The 22,808-nt window shown below is 39.2% G+C and overlaps 1 protein-coding gene and 1 long non-coding RNA gene across 2 annotated transcripts; both read left to right on the forward strand.

The window, feature by feature from the left end:
- The first annotated feature begins 15,312 nt into the window (after positions 1-15,312).
- Positions 15,313-17,151, forward strand: LOC122882903. The gene is made up of 2 exons (XR_006379492.1): positions 15,313-15,445; positions 15,866-17,151. It is a non-coding gene; the product is annotated as an uncharacterized LOC122882903 (long non-coding RNA).
- A 665-nt stretch (positions 17,152-17,816) lies between these two features.
- On the forward strand, positions 17,817-20,595 carry LOC122883452. The gene is made up of 2 exons (XM_044212163.1): positions 17,817-17,897; positions 18,368-20,595. The coding sequence occupies exon 2, from the start codon at positions 18,590-18,592 to the stop codon at positions 19,262-19,264; it is 675 nt and encodes a 224-aa protein (XP_044068098.1). The 5' UTR covers positions 17,817-17,897; positions 18,368-18,589; the 3' UTR covers positions 19,265-20,595.
- The last annotated feature ends 2,213 nt before the right edge of the window (positions 20,596-22,808 follow it).

Genomic DNA, 22,808 nt, shown 5'->3' on the forward strand with positions numbered 1-22,808 from the left:
CAGACTCAGACTGGCTACAAAGAATCACTTATTTCTAAGGGATTTGATATAGTGGATACATCTCACACTGATTTCATGAAAATCACTATGTGGGAAATCACATGTTGCTATAATCTCCTTAATCTATTTTCACTTTGCTTTTCTGTCCCTTTCTCTCCTCTCTCTCTGTCTTTATTCTTTTTCCATTCCTGTGACTTCCTTCTCTGCTCCTCTGCTTTTATTTTCTTTATTCTTTTGTTAAGCTCTCCTTCCTGTGGGTAAAGTTTGGTTAATGAGACGGTTTGGGGCCACAGCCTGCAACACAAAGAAACATAAAACACACATAAGCATGGATGTGGCTCCCTGCTGATAGACACATGGGATGCTAAAACACAAACACATACACATACACACACCTACACACACACACACACAAAGGCCAAAATCTTCTGGTGGACAAGCTCAACTCAACAGAGTGTGACAAAAACACCAAAAACTTGAACTAAAACACTTTCTGAATTTTTAAAGTATATACATCACCATATGTGTGCCTGGTTAGGAGGGAGAGAGTTTAATTAGTAGTATATAAACATAATTTCTGGGAAACAGGGTTGATCTATGAGAGAAAGGTTGCAGTCCCACCCAACAGTGAGTTTCTGTGACTTTGGTGCAGACTTCTAAATCTGTCTTGTTTGTTTGTGTGTTGTGGATTGTTATAAGAGTCTATATTTATACTATACTATTTAGCCAGAGTCCTTTAATTCCTGAAGTGTGATCAGCACGGAGTTTAGTCTAATCTTTAAACCACCTTGGGAAATTGTTTAGATTTATTATATTGCATTCATTTTTAAAGAGCATGAACAAATGACAGAATATATTTTTCTGTCCATCCTCCCACTGTATAATATTTTGAGCAAAGCTAACAAAACAGTAACAAGCAATCAGATTAGATCTTTGAGAATTCCAGTCAGTTATGTCGCTGAATACAGGTAATCAATTATCTGCAGGTTGGAAAAAATGTCATGGAAATCTGAGGCTCAGATAGAGAGACAGCTACAGGGTGTCTGAGAGACAAATATATGTTATGAGATGCCTGAACAGACACTGACTGAAAAGCAGAAATAGATTCAGGCTCAGGAAGAGAGACAGTTCAGGCTCAGGCTCATTCAGAGCTGTCAACATATCTTGTTATCTGACTGACTGACCAACTGTCATCCTTTGGCACTATAGAGGGGCAAAAAAATCATAATCAGTTTACAATCTGTTGAAGTTTACTTGTTAAAATGTTGTTTAAGACAATCTGCAGAACAAATCTATGGCTGTGAATCTGTCCAGTTAGGGACAGATTCATAGCCAAGACACTGACAGCACTAAGTTTATCAGAGAGTTGAACCCCATGTTGTGCTGTGAAATATGGTGCTGTGTGATATTTTACTGCCCATAACTTGAATCTGAGGTGAGAGAGGGTTTTAAAGGATTAAGAGTGATGTTACGATTTACATGATGGAATGATGCAGCATGCTGAAGAGAGGCAGGGGTTTGGGATTAGTTTAAGTAGTGTGTGAGAGAGACAGGTGAACAGGCAAAATGAGTTAATAGACCAATCAGACTGTGGGTTACCAACAAGATAAGTTTATTTTAGCCAGAAGTGTAATTACATGATATCTCAGGTCGCATCAGTAACTCTCTCAATCTCTGTTTGTTTTTTCCCCCCTCATACTTATAATCCCTTTCTTGTCTCTCTTTCATCGCCAGTTAGCAACCCCCCACCCCTCCAGCAGTGACAGAGGACCTGGCAGGCATCAGAGTGATTGGCCTGCTGTTATCTTCTCCTAGGTGACTACTGGTATGGTGTGTGTGTGTGTGTGTGCTGGCAGACTGATGGAGATGATATGAAAATTCAGGAACAAAGAAGGCCTTCACTGTGAGATTAAGGAATCAGATGGTACATCAGCCTGACATTCCACAGAGACTCATGGACTTTGCGTGGAAACATCAACCTGAACTATATAAGCACTGCTGGGATACAGCTGTGCATAAAATGTCACCTAAAAGCCCACTCAATGCCTCTAAATCTGGTGTTAACATGCATCCTGGGTGACTGGGAGACTGTAATTCAGATGCAGAAAATGAACATGTAGTTTTAAATTAGGAATAATTCACAATGAGGTGAGTATTTCAGCTTTAATGTTTAACTTAGAGGATTAATTATGTTGATAGCATGGTCACTTTCCAAATATTTTTAATTATTTGATCCTGTTCCATCCTCCCAATCTTTCACACAGAATTTTCATGTAACAGCAGCTGATGGAAGCACACACTGATTCACATTTTGTTCTGCAGATGTTTTGTAAGTCTTTGAAAAGGTGATGCAAATACTGCTCTAATAATAAAATATATACAAAGGCAGAAAGAGAGTGAGAGACATGACGGAGGTGAAAGTGAAAAAGACGGAAGTGAAAGAGAGAGAGACAAGGGACTGAGGTGAGACCAGTCCCACTTAACTTGGTCGATAGCTGACGCTTCACTCTTCACCTGCCATATGCTGTTAGAGGAGAGGAAGTTGCTATTATTTGGTAATGACCTGGAAACTGAACACACTCACACGAACACAATCTTTGGTGTCCTTATGGGGACTTTCTGTAGATGACATTAATTCCCTAGCCCCTTTTACTCTGGTCCATCAGAATAGCCTGTCGAACCTTAACCCTAACCTAAACCTTAACCTAACTTTAACCCTAAAAGCAACCCAAAAGAAGTCTGAAGGTACAACATTATCTTTTTATTTACAGGCTGAAGTACGTTGCTGCACTGTGTTCATATTATCAGCATCGTGTGGTTCTGTGTGTGTACTCCATAATGAGTCCATATTTGTTTGTTGGATAGTCATATGCAACAACCCACAATTAAGAGCTCAATTACAGGCACATTACAAATAAATTAGCTTAGAAATAAAGAAATAAGGAAAAGATAACTAATTATAGAACAATTGTAAAAATAAATAAAAATACAATTTTACCAGGCAAATCAAGTGCCACTTTTCATACTTAAAATAGTACTGCTAGCAATTTCTTAAATTGCCCTTTGAAGCAATTCCTCATTGTCTGTACTACATGAAATGGTTTATACCACATCCTCGTTGCTCTATACCAAGGGAATTTTTTCTTTTCAAAAAAAGAATTCGAAACTGTGTTTATTTTGAAAATAAAAAACAAACATTTTTTTTTTTTAAAGAAAATAAAATTACAATTGCACTGTATTGTGTTTGAATTAATAATGTGGTTAGACGTGCAACTAATATTGCCACAATTGCTACTAATATTGAGGGTTTTTTTGTTTTTTTCCCTAATACTTGATTGATTTATTGTTTTCTTATTATTATTATTCTGTGAGACCATGGGGTATAATTAGCAGCAGACGTGTGTTTTCTTTCCATTTTTCTCTTCTAACACAGAATTTCCTGTCTCCGCCGTAAGAGGGCCTCATTTACTGTAAACTGAACATTGTCTTCTTGCAGCAGGAAGCGCAACATCTCATGGATGCATGGGGACATAAAACCCTCATGAAAATCAGTGTAAACCTGTCTGTCATGTTTTCCTTATGAAAATTTTATTTTTAGCTGGAACCCATTAAAAACTGAAAACAATTAGCCTTATCTTTATTTGATAGAAATTATAAATAGTCTGAATGTATTTATAATTCACATATTCAGGTTTTAAGAGAACCAGTAGGCTGCCTTTATTGTTTTTCATGCAGAGCAGATTATCTGACAGTTTAAGGTAATTCTGCACTTTTTATTCTAAGAGTATGGGCTTAGGTTTTGCCCCTGGAGATATTCATGTTAATACGTGTTAATGTGCACTCACATGAAAAAGACCCATACTGAGATGCAAGACAGGTGCACTGCCATTGAGAATTGGCTGCTCTGCTCAAGTCAAAGCAACAAAACATCTCTTAGTTAATACTCTAATAGCTTCAGTTTAATCATTTCAATTTCTGTGTTGTAGCGTTGCCTCTACAACGAGAGGCTCTTCAATGTGTGTGTGTGTGTCTGTAGACGAGCGTCAGTTTAGCTGTAGCCATGCTGTTTATTGCTGTCGGCAAAACCACCTCAAACAGATACTGTAGATGCAACAGTATAGAAGGCAGGCTTTTGCATGTAATGTTGAATTACTGGACAGATCATCTTCCCCTGAGAGAAATGTCTGTGTTTCACTTTCACTTACTATTTTAAGGTGTTTTTCTGTTGTCAGGAGACAAAAGCTACAGCACTGAAAAAAGAAAAACAGAATATGCAGTCGTCTAATGATGATTTTTGAGGTTGTAGTATTGTTGTAAATCCTGGGGTCTAAAGCAGAGTAATATCTATAATGTTTCCTTTACAATGCATGTCAAACACAAGCAACACTAATATATAACCAAACAACACTGTTGCATAATTCATTGTGTCTAATGTGATAGTTTGTGCTTTACTGAATTTCCTTCAGAATGTCCTGCTTTTTTATTATCCTGATCACATCTCTGGAAGAGCATACCTTTAACATTCAGCCTGTGTCTTCTGTGCGATTAGTGGATCATCTGCCCCTGTAGTCCCATTCTGTGTGGGGTGCGGCGGCTCTGAATAGACACTTGAAGCCAGTCTGGATTTACTCATGTCCAGGACATTATTCAGCTGGTCGGTGTGCTAGCAGTGCTGCTCTGCTCTGCTTTTTGTGTGTGTGTGTTTAGGGGGGGGGTGTTCCCAGGTGTGCCTGAAAGAAGTTTGAGTGTCTAAATGTTTCCAGTGGAAGAATTTAACCTCTGAACTCCAAAGGAAAGTGCTTTTCATTCATCAGTGAAAACTGATGGAAAACTGGACACACACTCATACACATACACAGTCATGAGCAAACACACTAATAAGCGCATATGGGAATACTACACACACATACACTTAGTTATAAGCTGCCATGATGATTCATGAGGACATGGTGCGTGATCATTTCCCTAAAGGATGGACTCTGACCTTTGACCCTTTCAGTGGCAAAAAGCAGTTTAGTTCTCCCTCAGAGAGGTCACATTCATACAGTCGTCTGTCCTCTTCTTCTTTTACCTCAGTTTGTCCCATCCATCGCTCCTCACCTTCTACTCACCTTTACTCTTTGCTTTCTCCACATTTTTTCATGACATTGTCTTCCCATCCACTACACCTACTCAGAGAGGATGAACACCAAACAGAGAGTTGATAAGAATTAGGAGCTCCAGGAATGTTTTTTGGTTTGTCATTCCTGAAATCTCATTAAGATAACACGTAATTTCCTGCATCTGCTTATATATTATGTTGACTGACATAAACACAAGGCATTTAATGACATTTATGACAGAATAACTGAACATATGAGCATTCTCTCTCTCCTTCATCCTCCCCCAGTGGTGGAATGTAACTAAGTACATTTACTCAAGTGCTGTAATTATGTACGGTTTTGAAGAACTTTTACTTAAGAATATTTCGTTTTTATGCCATGTTATATTTCGACTCCACAACATTTCAGAGGGAAATGCATATCATATAATTTACAGCTATAGTTAGTTACTTTACAGATTAACATTTTTCATACAAACTATACTGTATATTATTATAAAATATGAAAATTAACACCTGGTTATATTGGCAAAGATAGTGGTTTTGGTTAAATATTGAAAAAGCCAAATATGGGGACCACAATCTTTACCCAATGTAAACACAACCATAAAAATCTTAATTATGCTTTAGTTGCCAGAAGCTGTTATTGGAAGGAAAACAAATAAAATACATTGAATGTGACTGATGCGTTCAGTTTGAATACTGACTCTGACTAAGTGCCACTTCAAACAACTGACATGGTAGTGGTCAATATTTCCATAAAGAGCTTTTCACACTATTTTCCATGTGAATACACACAAAAAAATAATTTGTTTCCTCCTCTCTGGTTCCTCCTTCTTCTCTTCTGCTTGTCAGTCTTATTCTAATCTCCTCCTAATTTGTAATTAAGTTATTTGTCCACTGTTTCCTATTGACTATCATTATCCACCCTTACACACACAGACCAGTCCCAATCCCTCCTGGCAATTTTCTTTTTTTCCCTTATCAGTTGGAGCCAAATAATAAGTCTAGATACACAGATCAGCCAAGCACTGGCTCATATCTAATCTCCAATAACCATTAACAGCTGAAACCCACTTAGCTGCAGTAATTAGGGAGGGTAGAAAGGTAAATAGAAGGGGTGAAAGAAAGAAGCAAAGAAAGAAAGAAAGCTCAATAGCCTGCTCATTTTGTTGGGGGGGACAAATATCTCCGAGCTGGACCTTGAGGGGTGGTGTAGCCTATTAAAAAATACATAATCAAAAGAGTCGTTCATGAGTCGGTTCGCTAGTGGCAAGTGAAGGAAATGATCTTTTCATCACTACAAAGTCTGCTGCAACTATGTTCTCTACCAACCCACCTCCTTCTGTGTTGTCTATACCTACCTCTCTGTTCTCCTTCTGTGTTGTCTCAAAGTTTCAGAGCGACAGAGACACAGAGAGTCCCACTGCGTGAGAGGAGAGGGAGAGACGCTATGCTTTACTCTGATTACTCTGAGCAGCATGCATGGGAATAAATTAGCCTACAATATAATAGATTTGTGTATATTTCTAATTTTCCCCTGATGGTCTGACTATCTCACTAGATTTGTCGCTTGTCGCTTTTTAGAAATATAGTTACTAAGAGGGTCTGAAAAGTCGCTAAGTTGGCAACACAGTGTGTTGGGGGAGGGGGTTGGACATTGCCCCAATGGGGCGGTCACACAGTGACGCATCGCTACAGCCGCCTCAAAAACGCCTTGGCAAAGTGAGTCGGGCAAAACAGCTGGTGCACCTGTGGAGCAGGGCTGCATACCTGGGCGATCTCTCTCACAGTCCAAGAGCTAACTAGCTAGCTAGTTATCAGCATAGTAAATGGCATTATACTTGCCAGAAAGATTCACCTGGCTGCTCAAGCAACTCCATGCATGCGTTTGCCGATTAGTATTTGAATAATGGGGTGACCTTGAATTCTATAAGTTCATCATAATTAAATACCACTATCAACCTCTTGTCCTATCACATCTACCGGCGTCAAAACAGGAAGAAAGTGGTTGAAGTAGTAAAGCCCGCCTTTTGCTTGATTTGATTGGCTGCCTGGGATAAGTGTGACATTGATGAGTGGGGTAACTCTGCGCCTTGCGCTGAAAAGTTGAGAATATTTTACTTCACCTACTTTTATGTGCATTAAAAACCACTAGAAAAACAAGAACAGGAACAGGAAAACCATAGGGAAACTTTTTGCTCGCGAAGCGTTTCTAGCAACGCATCTCTGTATGATCGGCCCTTCATGTTTCTGCTGAGCTGCTTGCTGGTTAATTAAATCGGTTTAAATTAGAAGGGAGGGGGAGTTGGAAACGGGACCGGGAGCTTGAGCGGGCGATGTTTCCGTCCTATGTCTGCAGTTTCTCCTGTTTTTTTATTATACATTTTTTAAATAATATATATGTTTGTGCAGGGGACATGTCCACTGTCTTGACTTGTATTTGCCTGTCTTTTAAATTAGATTATATATATAGCAGCACATATGCCATTTTCATTTCATTTGCACTTGAAAATTCAAATGTATGGTAACAGACGTATAACTAACTGTGTGCTCTGCAGAGTGTGTGAACTTGTTTCCATATATTTCATCATGTTAAGCGATGACTGTGTTGAAAGCTCTTCTTATTGTGAGAGCGCCAGCCCACTTTTGGCCAAGTGAGGGTGTGAAAAATAGCCGACCCCACTATTTAACACCAATGGACTCATCCATTACAGTCTTGCGAAAACACAGTCTAAGTGGAAGAACATTAGCAACAGGGGTCTGCTCATGTGTGTGTGCGTGTACGTGTGTAGGTGTGTGTGACCAGCAATTGATTGTCAAAATGATGGATGAGTGTTTGCATGCACACCTGTGTGTATGTTAAGTGTGGATATGCATATGTGTGTCTGAGTGTGTGTTTTTGTGTGTTAAAGTGAGGTGTGTTGCAAAGAGATGAATGTGACCACAGTTATTCAGTTGTTTCCCCTGTTAATAAACCAGACAAAGTATAGGGGGTCCTGCGAGGACACCAGCAATTCAGAGTCCTGCTACACACACACATACACACACACTTTTAAATTTGCTCAGGAAACAATGTACAAAGTAGCTGTGTGACAGAGCATTGCTGGGAAAAAATGGGAAGAAAATCTGTTAAAAATCTTTTAACCATAAACTAAAATGATTTACACCTAATTTATAATCTGAAAGTAAAACTCCATCCTAAATCACATGATGTAGAAGTCAACTTTATGCCTGTTCTCTATGAGTTATTGACTCATTTTGAGAAATGTACAAAATGAGTGAATGAATATAACAGTTTGAGAAAAAGTATGTCAACCGCAACACTGCACTCACAAAATAATTCATAGAAACAACGGATGAACGGGTCACAGTCATCCAGGGTTTTATTTTATCACCATGTCGCTCACTATTCACTGAGCAGATAGGGGCTCCACTGTTTTTAGAGCCCTTTGCTAAGATTTGTCAGAGTTTTAATTAAAGCCATTACTCACTGGTAATGCTTCAAACTGATTCACTGACTTCAAAAAGCACCAAAAGATTCTGAGTAAATCTAGATTTTGACAAACTTTGCACGGGAGTGTTGGCAGGTATATAGCTTTCCCTATAGGTGATATCAGTGTGCAAGATCCTTGCAGTCCTCTTTGCTCTAAGTAAACCTGGAAAAATGACAAATTAACTTTTTGCTCTTAGCGGAAGTTCTGGATTTTTTAACCATTCATTTACAGTATTTTGTTTCCAGTGACAGCTTTAATTTTTTTGTAGTTATTTATTTTGTATTTTGTTGTTGTACATTTTTGTGGCACTTATTTTTTTGGCTGGAGCAAAGCAGCAAAGCGGGGCCAGCCCCATAAATGCAAAAGTTTGCCCCTGACTTACTGAGTGAGTGAGTGATGAAGTTACACCATTGGTCGGCCGAGTCTTGGAGTTTCACCATTGGCCGTTGCTCAACGAAGCTTGAATATCCTGTAAACAATTTGATTCCGCTGGCAAAATATTATTTTCTCAAATGTAGATTTTTAAGATTTCCTCCTGTTTCTGAAGAATTTAAAAACGAATTGGCCAGCTTTTTAAAACCTTGAGCATATGCGCAGTGGGTGCCTAGTCTCAAAAACTGGGAGGTGAGGCAGCGATTATTCAGTGTACCAAAGCAAATAACCTTGATCCACCTAGGATTATAAGAGAAGGATGTGTCAGTATCATCATACTTCCATTCGAATGTGGCCATACTTCTGGGAAAAAGGGGGGTCAGTTGATAACTCTATATCCTAAAAATCAAACATGTCTTGCAGACAAAACACAGAAATAAGCGAAACAATGACACAACATTTATTAAACAGTAACCTGTAATAAGCCACAATGATGGATATGTAAAAGCAACACATTTGAAGGATGCTTTATTTCAGCTGATTGGAGAGTCTGCAGTGCTTCAGTGTGTAAAAACAAGAAAGATCAGGCACCACACAGCACAATAGCGTTTCCTTTCCTCTCATGTTTTCTTATATGGAAATACCTTTGCTCTACATTAGACAACTGATCTCTCCAGCTACCTGTACACAACAGGGAGAGCCACCATCTGAGGACAGCTGATCATCCAGGAATATGCAGTAATCACTGTGAACTGTAATTATAGTAACTAAAGCTGCATCAAAAATGTCAATCATGCAGTATCTGCAGTGGACTTTTTCCTTCGCATTTTGAATGAAAACACTATACTTTGAAAAAAGTATTGTGGATTTTTCCTTTAACTTTCCACTAAAACAAGTCTTCACTACATACTCAAAGCATTTAAACTTGTGAATGATATTTGAGACAAGTCAAAAGATAGAAAGCGAGTGATGGAAATAGAGAAAAATCCACACAGCACATTCCAACGGTCAACAAGTGCTGAGAGTTTCCCTGTGGAGTTTTACTGACATTAATCGACATTAAGCTGACAACTGCATGCTGGTTGCAATCCATTACGTCTTCATGTATCTGTTTATGGGTGTTTCTGAAGAGTGTGAATTCTTTATCATTTGGTGTAAAGGAATAGGGGTGATATGGATTCAGGTAGAAAACCTGGAAAGGACTGAAGAGGGAAGAAGAAGTGCTGACCTTGGAGAAAAGAAGAGATAATGGAAGGGAAAAAAGTTGAAGTTATTTATCCAGCTGCAGGTCACAATTTCATCTCACTATAGTGTCAGTTGAATGATATAAGAATGAGGAAAAATACACTTCATTAATACTGTCCTTACCATCTCTCTTGCTCCTCATGTTACTATGTGGGATTACTGTTCTGTCCGCCTGACTGTTGTGTATGAACTTTGACCCCTCTGCATGGGTCAGTTCTCAGGAGTAGGCCTACAGGCCCTGTTTTGTCTGAACTTTTGACCTTTGACCTTCAGTCTGGGGTCATGGCCATCAGATGCAGCAGCAGAGGAACACCAGTGCGGTAACAAGCTGCTTCAAAGACACAGAGCCTTCCAAGTGGTAGAGCTGTTTCTTTTTAATTCATTAGTCTTTCCCAAAGGGAGGTCTGGGAACCTAAGGGGTTCCTCATGGGGTCAGAAAGGTCCTTATCAAAATAAGGAATAGTATATTATCACTGTTAGTTTGTTAATGAGAAGGTAGCGCAGCCAGATGCTGTGAATATCTCATTTCATAATTTCAATATCTCACTTTCTTTTTTTATCATTCTACTGTCTCTGCTGCTCTCTGGTGGCCATAAAGTGGAAACAATATTCCTAAATGTCAAGGGATCATTGCGAAACAGTGATGGTTCTTTCCTTAAAATATATGGACACTACTATCTCCAAAGCACATTTATTTTGTCATTCATTCATGAATGGTATTTGAGATCAGTTCTTTCAGATTCCGATTTCCCCACTCACTTAAAGAGACAGGACAAGAAAAAGACAGTGAACATGTATTATCAACATCAGCAACAACAACTTGTTTCAGAGGGAAATGTTGTACTTTTTACTCTTATCTGAGAGTTTTATTTTATAGTTACTGTAGAGATTCATGTTTCAAGCTTATTTGTCATGTCAACCATAAAAATACAACTGAATGAATGAGTGTTTCTCCAAGACCAATGTATCAAAAACCAATATATCAGACAAAACATAAAAACATCAACAAACAAGTGTGTGGGTGCTTCAAAACTCTAAGTAGAGATCAGAGTTGAAAATGAAGTTGGTCATGATTTTACATCACAAATCATTTGATTAGCTTATAAAATATGATGCAATGATTAAACTACCCATCAGTACAGTATATAAAGCAGTTAACCTGAGTTCAAATTGTTTAAAGTTAAAGTGGAGCTAATATGTTAATCTATCAGTAATAATTTTATCTCATATTACTGCTGGAGTGGATTCATTTAGGCTAACATATTCTTCATGACCCAGCCAGGTTTCAGTAAGACAAAATAAGTCAATATTGTACTCTGATATTAAATCGTTCAGCTTTAAATGACAGAGATCTGATGTTTAAGAGTCCACATTTAATTCTCCTATTTTGTTGTGCTATTTCAGCATTTTTGTTTAGGTTTTTATGTATAACTCCTCTTCTGTTAACTTTTGGTTTTATTCATTTAAGTGGTTGGGGGGCAGACACCATCACTAAGGAGGTTTGGGTGGGTAACTGCTCTGGAAGCGCAGAGAAGCGTGTAGGACTGCAACTCTGCCTCCTGAGTTCAAATCTGAGTTGTCATGGGTTTGGTCCACTGATAAACTCAGTCAGATTTCTAGATAGCCTATGAGAGCTGCTCCATCCAAAGTGGGATGAATGCCGTCTCTCCTAATCAGAAGGGGTCTCATTTATAACCGTTGCGTACGCGCAAAACGAGGCCTGAAAGGGGCGAAAACAAAATTGACGGGAAAATGTGCGCACCTGTAAGTAAACACTGACCCATATGCACATTTTGGAGACAGGGGAAATTGGCGACACAGATGGTGAGGTGGTGAATTGAAGCCAGATTGTATACTGATGCCTCTCACACATTTAATTTCACTTACTATCAAACGTTAATTATAGGTCCACGTTATCGTAAACATTCAAACCAATTGATTGCTGTAAAGATATAAATACTGTGGTGACACTCGTGCGTAATGTTGCATGATGGATGCGTATCCTTTTGATTGTGACCCCGCTGCTGTGGCTATCAAACAATATGTGCTTTCTAACCTCCACCTCACAAGCACCTCGATTTGTGTGAGAATTTTTTTTTTTTTTTTTTGTCTTCCCCTAGGCTGTTGTTGCCATGATTCACGTAAAAAGGCATCAATATTCATGTGGTGCTTTGCATTGACCATTTATGGTTGAATGTGGACGTGTAGAGGGCGGGATGTGAGGCTGATCCATTATGAACTATGGGGAAGAAAGAATAGAGATAGAAACGGAAGCGTTTGGTAAGATTTTATAGATAAGAACAATCTAATTATATTAAATGATGGCCAGCCAACATGGTTTAAAACAAACCGGGCAACTTCATCCTCTGTAGATATCATAATTACGTCAGCAGAATTGGCATTAATCAGTGGGTGGGAAATAATGGATAAGAATACAATGGGAAGGGATCATGTGCCAATAATAAGCAGATTTGGTAGATGCTTAATTGAGGAACCAATCAAGGGGTAGACAAGTGGAGTAGCTCACTAACTAAGCTAATATGGTCAGCTGCATCTAAGACTATCCCCAAGGAAAAAAATCCCCAAAGAGGAACAATGTTCCCATGGTGGAATGAGGAATGTAACTCTGCAGTCCGAACCAGAAATAGAGCATATAAAAAGTTTAAAAGGCATCCATCCGATAGAGAGCTATGCTATTGAATACAACAGACTTAGAGTCAAAGCTAGACGTGTAATAAAAGAAGCAAAGAAAAACAGCTAGAAGGTCTTCTGTAGTAAATTGGGACCTGAAACACCCATAAAAAAAGATCTGGAATTTAGTTCATAGAATGACAGAAGTATTTCAGCAGTTCACAATTCCTGTCCTCCACCTCAATGGTGTTGAGGCTGCATAAAGGAAAAGCAAATATGTTGGCAAAAGAATTCCAAAAAATTCATAGTTCAAATGGTGTAAGCGAGAGGGGAAATATTAAACTAACAACAGAATAAATTACAAATTAATTGGGAAAATTCTGGTGCTATTAATCTGTTTTTCACATTAGAGGAATTAAAAAGAGCTATAAATCAGGGCAAAGATACCACTCCAGGTAGAGATGTATTGAGATATCAACTTTTTAAACACACTGGAGGGCTGGTGCTAGAGGAAATGCTAGCAGTAATCAATAACGTGTGGAAGATTGGTTGTCTTCCAAAGGAGTGGAAACATGCTGTAGTAATCCCAATTTTGAAACCCAGGAATGAACCGAATAACCCTAGTTCTTATAGGCCCATTGCCCTGACCTCTGTACTATGTAAAATATTGGAACAGATGATAACAGACAGACTAATAAAAATGCTATGTGCCATACCAGAGTGATGAGTTATCTGGGGAACTTGAGGTGGAGAATGGAACCCCCCAGGGGAGTGTTATTAGCCCTGTCCTTTTCAATATTTTAGTCAATGGAACATTTAGCAGAGTGGGAAAAGAATTTGGTCTTTCATTATTTGCAGACGACGAGGCCATCTGGAAGCGAGGGAGGAACCTCTCCTATGTTTTCACCCAAATTCAACGAGCTCTGGATAAGGTGATTGAGTGGGCCAATGATTGGGGCTTCAAAATATCCATAAACAAAACACATGATATGGTGGTATAAAAAGAAATTGCCTAATCAGAATCTGCAAATATATGGTAAAACAAACAAAAAACAGCAAAAACTTTAAGTTTCTCAGAATGTGGTTCGATGAAAGGATGACTTGGAAAGTATACATAGAAAAGGTTTCATTGAAGTGTGAAAAAAAAAATTCTTAGGTGTGTGGCAGGATCTGACTGGGGGGCTGACAGAAAGTCAATTATGATGATATATAGAGCAATGATTATATCAGTTATTGATTATGGATACATGGCTTATGAATCAGCAGCCCCTATAGTGACTAAAAAATGGATATAGTATAAGCTAAAGCCTTGAGACTATGTAGTGGGGCATTTCGCACTTCTCCAATACCTGACCTGTTGATAGAGATGGGAGAGATGTCCTTGGAAATGAGACGATATAAACTTGAATTGAAATACTTGATGAAAATAAAAGGACATGGTGAAACATTTCCAGCAAAATGCCTGCTAGATCAACATTGGGAATTCCTGGGAAGAGCGAGAAAAGTAAAAAATACAACTTTGGAAATAAGCTAAAATCTAAAGTGGAGGAAATTGGTATTATTAATGTGTGCCAAGGAAGTTGAGACCCACCTGCAACAAGAATGGAGATTGTATTTACAGATTTATACAGATGGATCAAAGGATCCAGAGAGTGGGAAAGTGGCATTTGGAGTATCCATTAATTAAGAATTAAAAAAGGACATAGAATTTCAGATCAGATGTCAGTATTCACAGCAGAGATGCTGGCAATATTATGGGCACTTTGGTGGGTAGAGGACAATAAACCATATGTAGTGATTCAGCAGCAGCTTTAACTACAATAAGAGGAAACAAATCCAGACCTGACAGAGATTGATCAAAAATTATACAGAATTAACAAAGCAGGATGTGAGGTGGGTTTTATATGGGTACCAGCACACATGGGTGTAGAGGGAAACGAGGAAGCAGATTACTTGGTAAAGAATGCTGCTCATGAGGATAGAATAGAAATTGCCCTACAATACGGACTGTCAGAATCCACTTCAATCATAAACAAGTCAGTCAAAGAAATGTTGCAGAATACATGGGACAAAGAAAAGAAGGGGTGGTCTTACTTTACATTACAGAAAAGAGTAGAAAAAGCAAAAAGTAATATTGCCTACAAAAGGAAAGATTCAGTTGTCATAACCAGGTTGAGGCTTAGGCATTGTGGGCTTAGGAGTGGGCTGGCTCTGATTGGGAAACACTCAGATGGCAAATGTGAGTGTGGCGGCTCAGAGACAGTAAAACACATCCTCATCCAGTGTAAGAATTACTCATTTCAAAGGAGGAAGCTGTCAAAGAACTGGGAGCAGCTGGAGAAACTGTTTTTGCTCTGCATACTTTAATCAGTCTGGTTAACTAGACTAAAATGAAGAAACTAATGGAATATCTGTACAATATTGGACTAAATGGGGGGAGGGTGGGGGGGCGGTAACTGTCAAAAGGAACATTAATGACAAACAGCAGAGGGCAGCAATACGCCATTGTAGCGTCTAGTCTGCCTAATCCAAAGAAGAAAAGAAGAAGAAACACCTCTGTGATAAAGTAGCGGTGGACAGGCTGACTACAATTGTAGATGTAAGTACAGCACGCCATAATCAGTGCACAATGTATTTTAGTTGCCTTTAAATGGCTTTAAAATGGTAACAGTATATTCTGAATATGTATTTTGTTGATGGAAGCTAATCTAGCTGCGTGCTACCTGGTTAGCCTAAAGTACAACATCGACAATTAACGTCGAGTTGATTTAAAACTATTGACTGTCAGCAAAAACCGAGCTAACGCTAATGAGCTAAATGTGTGTTAGCTGCTGCTGGGTAACTGTACTGCAAAGTGTTTCGTTTATTTTGTCCAGGCCATGTAGTTGTAGTTAACTGCCTCCGGTGACGTTAGCTCCCATACGGTGGTTGTGAGTCCTCATACTGGTGTTTCAAAGAAATGTAATGTATGAGATGTGAATTTCTGGTATTTCTTATCCCTTTTTCCATCCATTTATAGACTGACCAGGACACAGTGTTGCCAATGATATCCCCATACACTCTGCATTTCAGTGGACAAAATAAGGGGAAACACCACGTGAAAAACAGATTCAACTTTGTAAGTAATTACATCACAGCTACAGAGGCAGCTCAATTATTAGCTTGATTGAGAAGAGACAGTCAACAACTCCACTTCAAGTATGAGTGAGTTAACAGACTTTAACAGAGGCCAAATAGTTGGGGCCCAACTTGCAGGTCTTTCTGTCAGAAAGACTGCCCAGTTATGTGATGTATCAAGTCGAACTGTCCTCAAAGTCATGAGTGTTTATAACAAACACGGACATACTGCATCTGCAAAGAAGAACAGTAGGCACGAGCCACAGACAAAAAGGATAAGACTGACAAAAGCTGGTGCTAATGGAGGAGCTGCCAGTGGGAAACCAGTATCTGACTCTGAGGTTGACACAGCAAACCCTGATGAAGAGAGCACAAGACCTGAACCCCAGACCAAAGACAAGGAGTAATTTGGTCTGATAAGCTGTATTTCAAACTTTCTATTGCATTTAGACGGGTTAATGTTTGCATAAAGCCACAGGATGCCTTCATTTAAACCACAATTTTGTTCACTTTTGAATGTTTCAAGCTTTTTTGATTATATTTTATAAGCTTCACTAACTTTAGTTCAGTTTAAACCAGTGGCAGCTATCATCTGTCTGTATGGCTGCAGCTGTCAAATGTTTTTGTCCAGCTTATTGATGAGGAGGGGGACACATGGAAAATAACACCAAAAAATGTGGTGGATTTTGGATAAAGCAACACCATTATACCATGTGCATACAATGAAACATCAAAAAAACTTTAATTGATAATTTATCCAAATAAGAAATAGAACAATGGGAACAGAGAGAAATGTCCATACTGCACATTCTTATTTTGAAAGAGTTTCCCCTCGGGAATCAAAGTATTTCTGATTCTATTTTGAAAGCAATGAGTTTTTTCCCCTGTGTGCTGGCATTAAGCAGTTTTTTTCAAACTGACAGTTTCCACTAAGGTCTATGTACTGGTATTTGTGTACGGATTTCTGAACGATGAGACATTTTGTTTAGTTGAGAAGGAATAAAGACAAAAAAACTGAAAGGGAATAGAAAGAATTTAGAGAGAAGTAAAGGTGTTGAAGCGGACCTGTTCATTCAAATTCACAAAAATGTGCTGTATTTTTGTCTGTGTTTGTGGAGCAATATTACCAATGTATCAATACTGTGCAATAATTTCAGTAAGAGAAAATACATCTATGATCTCCTGCCAGTCTCTGTCTTCCATCCTTTTCCTGTGTTGGATCACTGTTCTGACCACAAGTTGTGTATGCATTTGACCCCCTTACAAAAAACTCTCGTCATAATATTTTGACCTTCAGTCTGCCATGACCATCAGAAGCAGCAGCAGAACAAGAAGAACAAAGTGGCCGTTGACTGATTCAAAAACGACCTCTGGTTGCAAAGCTGTTTCTTTGTAATTCATAAGTCTCCCTCGTGAGGTTAATCAATAATGAAAATAATCATTAGTTGCAGCCCTAATTTGGTTACCTCAGAATAAGAGACTTTTCATGCATGATTCTTGCAATTTTTGGATTGTATCCACATGGCTGAAAAGCACTTATTGTAAGCTTTAGATAAAAGCATCAGCTAAATAAATGCAATGTAATGTAGAATTTACATTATTCTTCCCATCCCCTGTACCATCAAAAGCAGAAGGAAGCTTTAAAAAAATGCTTTTCACGCAAGTGCCACGGACAGTACTATAAAGAGTGTATTGCACTGCTGTTAACTGCTCAGTTGTTTTCGTTTCATACAAAATACGCTGTTAAAGTAAAAAAAAAAAAACTGATTTTTTTTTTTTTTTTACTTTAACAGCGTATTTCATTTACGGAATACTTTACAGCGTGCTTTTATTCTGAAATCCTCTGACCGGTAGTACTAATTCTCTCCCCAGTGAAACACAAACAGCTGTTACTGTAGCAGTGGACAGGCTCACTACGTTGCACAATTCTAGATGTAAGTAACGTTACAACACACCATAATCAGCGCACAATCTAATGTGTTTCATTTGTCTTTAAACTGCATTAAAATGGAAACACTATTCTGAATATGTATTTTGTTGATGGAAGCTAATCTAGTAGCTTGCTACCTGGCTAACCTAAATTGACGTTAACGTTACCATTGAGTTGATTGAACACCTTTGACTGTCAACAAAAACCTAACTAACGCTAATGAGCTTCTCTAAATGTGTGTTAGCTGCTGCTGGGTAATTTCCCTGTACTGTAAAGTGTTCCGTTTATTTTGTCCAGCCCCTACATCAGGGAACATTGGCTCCCACACGATGGTTGTGTGAGTCCTGATACTGGATTCAGATTAATACAGAACATCTACCATCTACAAATGAGTGTTGGTGTATCAAACAAATATAGTGTTTTAAAATTTTTATTTCTGGTATTTCTTATTCTTCCTTTTTTATCCATTTATAGACCAACGAGCACACAGTGCATATCAACAGCTTATCAGCAGTGGATTTTTCCCTACTCTGGCTCTCCCTGCATCAGTGTACAAAATAATGCAAACACCATATGACAGAGGACTTTGGAACACCTAAGTAGCAATTACAGAGCTTGCTGCCTGCCTGTCATTTGGGATTGTCTGTCGACTCCAAAAGAGACAGTCAACACTTTTATAGGAGTGTTCATAGCAATATGAGTGACTTAACAGAGTTTGAAAGATGCCAGATAGTTGCTGCACGACTATCAGGTGCATCTGTCACAAAAACTGCTCAGCTGTTTAATGTGGCGAGAGGAACAGTCTCCAGAGTCATGACCGTATATGTCAAACATGGACGGACAGCATCAGCAAAGAAAAACAGCGGGCGCAAGTCAAAGCTCACTGAAAAGGATCGACAGACACTTCTCAGGATAGTTGATGAACACCCTGAGTTTACTGCCTCAAAAATAACCACAGAGTTGAATAGACACCTCTCTCACACCGTCTCAGTAAAAACTATACGGCGCGAGCTTCACAAAGCTGGTATTTTTAGAGGAGCAGCCAATCGGAATCCAGAGACCAAGACTGACACGCAAAAGCCAGATGTAAAGAACGCTAAACCTGAACCTGACAAAGAGTGTGACACACAAAAACCTGGTGAAGAGAGCACAAGACCTGAAATGCAAACAAATGACAAAGAGTGTGGCACACAAAAGCCTGTGGAAGACAAAACAATGTCTGAACCCCAGGCTAGTGTCGAAGAGTACAACACAGAAACATCTGAAGAGAGAATACAACCTGAACCCCAAGTCGATGAAGAAGAGTACAGCACACAAAAGCCGGGTGAAGAGAGCACAGGACCTGAATTCCAGACAAGTGAAAAGGAATAACATGGTATAGTGTGTTGTATTTCAGCCATCCAACATCCGGATTGGTCATGTTAAGGGAAAACCACAGAATGCCTTCCCCCCTTAATTCAATCCAATTTTATTTATATAGCGCCAATTCATACAGAAGTTATCTCATTGCACTTTTCCTATAGAGCAGGTCTAGACCGTACTCTTTATAATATTAATTACACACCCAACAAATCCCACCATGAGCAAGCATTTGGCGACAGTGGCAAGGAAAAACTTCCTTTAAAAGGGCAGAAACCTTGGACAGAACCAAGTTGCTTACTGCCCATGGATCTGTAATAACATTTCAGTTTTTAGTTTTGATTATTTATTTTGCATGAATGCATCATGGTGCAATATTCAGGCTTTTCCCAAGCTTCTTCACTTTTCCTGGTTTACAAGCCAACAAAACTTCAATGTAGACTGTTGAGAATTAACCTAAATAGTTTAAAATATCCATACTGTTGATGTTTAACAGTATTTTAGAATATTGTTCAATGCAAAACACTAAATTCAGTACAGATAATGAATCGGAAAATTGACGGTTTGTTCCTAATATGTAGACCAATGCCATGCTGAGATGATATCAGCTGTTTTACACCATATCTGATCGTTTGTGTTGTACTGTAAAGCATGGCCTTTTTGAAGTTATATGTACCAGAAAAACCTCTTGTGGATAAAGTGTGAAACCAAGCAGCAACTACAATCCCGTAAGAGTCTTAAAATATAGTTCCTCTACTGTCTCAAAAAGTCATACTGTATAGAACAGCTTACTTTTTGAAATATGAATGAATTTTTATTATATATAGATATAGTCTTCTAACATGTCTTGGTGGTGATTTTTTTTTTAAATGTAATGTTTAATTATGAGGATATTAAGCCCTAAAGAGAAGTACTATATGTTTTGGGGCTCAGTTGACAGGTTTCTCAGGCTATCATGCTGAACTGCAGTGGTTGCTGCTGGCTCATCCCATCTCAGCTTCACCCAGGCTCTACCCAAATCCAAAAGCCAAACTAAGTGCAGATGAAGCACTTTTGTCTACTTTTATAAAATGTAAAATGATACAATGAAATGGAACATTTGGCACATTCACCGGCACTACTTACTTTTTGCTGCAAATGTATTGAATGATAATTGATTACCCCACAATAAGGTATTGAATCTGAATCGTCACATCCCTCCCATGCCACCTCTTGCTTTTGTATACTAAATTTCACATTTGTAGCACCTGCATGTGCATAGCTGTGGCAGGGATAGGAGTGAGACACAAAGCATCAGACAACATATGTAATGTTTGTACTGCATATTAAAACACAGAAAAGTACACAAGTTGTCTGTATTTTTTGTTATAGTAAAAATATAATCTGCTCTGGTATTGGCTGTCAACAGAGGTTGAGAGTGCTAACTCTGGCAGTTGTAGAGTCCAAGAAAAGCTGCAGTGATTAATTTGTGAGGGTTTTTGTTGTTTTTTTTATGATGGTGCACAATTCAAAGCAATTATAAGCAAGGAAGCCACAAAAGCAAACAAATGATAAATGAATGCTTATTGTTGCCTAACACTGTGCTCGTTCTTAGGTCTTTGTAAAAAGCATATCTCTTTCAAAGTCTGAATACTAAAAAGTGGTTTCAAGTGATTTTACAAAGACCTGCTTAATCTTGTTTGAGAACTCAGACTTTTTGAGTCAACGAGTTGCTCCTGTGTTTATATGAGCATTCAGTCAATCCTTTAAATGTACACAGTGCGCCGCCTCTATCCTGATTAACAGGTCACTGTGGTAGCGACCGTAGTAGCGAGTTGTCAATCACATGGTAGCCACGCCCTAAAGCATACCCTGCTTTATCGTATATTTAACTCTAAATGTGACCATAATTTACAAAATGATCATCATGCTGTATTGAAAAAGACTTGAAACTAGCGACTGAGACCATAAACTCATTAGGAAAATCAAGTGAGAAGTAGGGTCATTTTCTCATAGACGTCTAAACAATTCTATACTATACTTGCATTACCAGCTTATTGCAACCAGTGGAGTCGTCCCCTGCTGGCCATTAGCATAGACTGTATATAAAGATGGACAACGTGTCTCCACTTCCTCCCGTTATATATATGTACCACTTTTGTAATTTTAAAACACCAAACCTGTATTTCTACCGTTCAAAACATTAGCAGTTGGGAGAGGCTCACTGCTTCTTCTTTTCCTTTCGGCTGTTCCCTTTCAGGGGTCACCACAGCAAATCATGTGCCTCCATCTAACCCTGTCCTCTGCATCCACTTCACTCACACCAATTAACTTCATGTCCTCTCTCACTACATCCATAAATCTCCTCTTTGGTCTTCCTCTAGACCTCCTGCCTGGCAGCTCCAACCTCAGCATCCTTCTACCAATATATTCACAGTCTCTCCTCTGAACATGTCCAAACCACCTCAATCTGGCCTCTCTGACTTTATCTACAAAACATCTAACATGAGCTGTCCCTCTGATGTACTCATTCCTGATCCTGTCCTTCCTCGTCACTCCCAAAGAGAACCTCAACATCTTAAGCTCTGCTACCTCCAGCTCTGCCTCTTGTCTTTTCTTCAGTGCCACTGTCTCTAAGCTGTATAACATCGCTGGTCTCACCAGGTCTTGAATACCTTTCCTTTCATTCTTGTTGATACTCTTTTATCACACAACACACCTGACACTTTTCTCCACCCGTTCCAACCTGCTTGCACTCGCCTCTTCACCTCTTTTCCACAGTCTCCATTGCTCTGAACCGTTGACCCTAAGTACTTAAAGTCCTGCACCTTCTTCACCTCATGCTCCCTGTAACCTCACCGTTCCACCTGGGTCCCTCTCATTGACACACATGTATTCTGTCTTACTGCGGCTAAGCTTCATTCCTCTGTTTTCCAGAGCAGACCTCCATCTCTCTAGATTTTCCTCCACCTGCTCCCTGCTCTCACTACAAATCACGATGTCATCCGCAAACATCATAGTCCATGGAGATTCCTGTCTAACCTCATCTGTCAGCCTGTCCATCACCAGAGCAAACAAGAAGGGGCTCAGAGCCGATCCTTGATGCAGACCCACCTCCACCTTGAACTCCTCTGTCACACCTACAGCACACCTCACCACGGTCTTACAGCTCTCATACTTGTCCTGCACCACTCTAACATACTTCTCTGCCACTCCAGACTTCCTCATACAATACCACAGCTCCTCTCTCGGCACCCTGTCATATGCTTTCTCTAAATCTACGAAGACACAATGCAACTCCCTATGACCTTCTCTGTACTTCTCCATCAGCATCCTCAAAGCAAATATTGCATCTGTTGTACTCTTTCTAGGCATGAAACCATATTGCTGCTCACAAATGCTCACCTCTGCCCTTAGCCTAGCTTCCACTACTCTTTCCCACAACTTCATTGTATGGCTCATCAGCTTTATTCCTGTGTAGTTGCCACAGCTCTGCACATCTCCCTTGTTCTTAAAAATTGGCACCAGTACACTTCTCCTCCATTCCTCGGGCATCCTCTCACTCTCCAAGATCTTG

Source organism: Siniperca chuatsi, linkage group LG10, assembly GCF_020085105.1.
Source record: "Siniperca chuatsi isolate FFG_IHB_CAS linkage group LG10, ASM2008510v1, whole genome shotgun sequence".
NCBI lineage: Eukaryota > Metazoa > Chordata > Actinopteri > Centrarchiformes > Sinipercidae > Siniperca > Siniperca chuatsi.

Coding starts and splice junctions, on each gene's coding strand:
- LOC122883452 (XM_044212163.1), top strand. CDS start 18,590: ATGAGTGACTTAACAGAGTTTGAAAGATGCCAGATAGTTGCTGCACGA.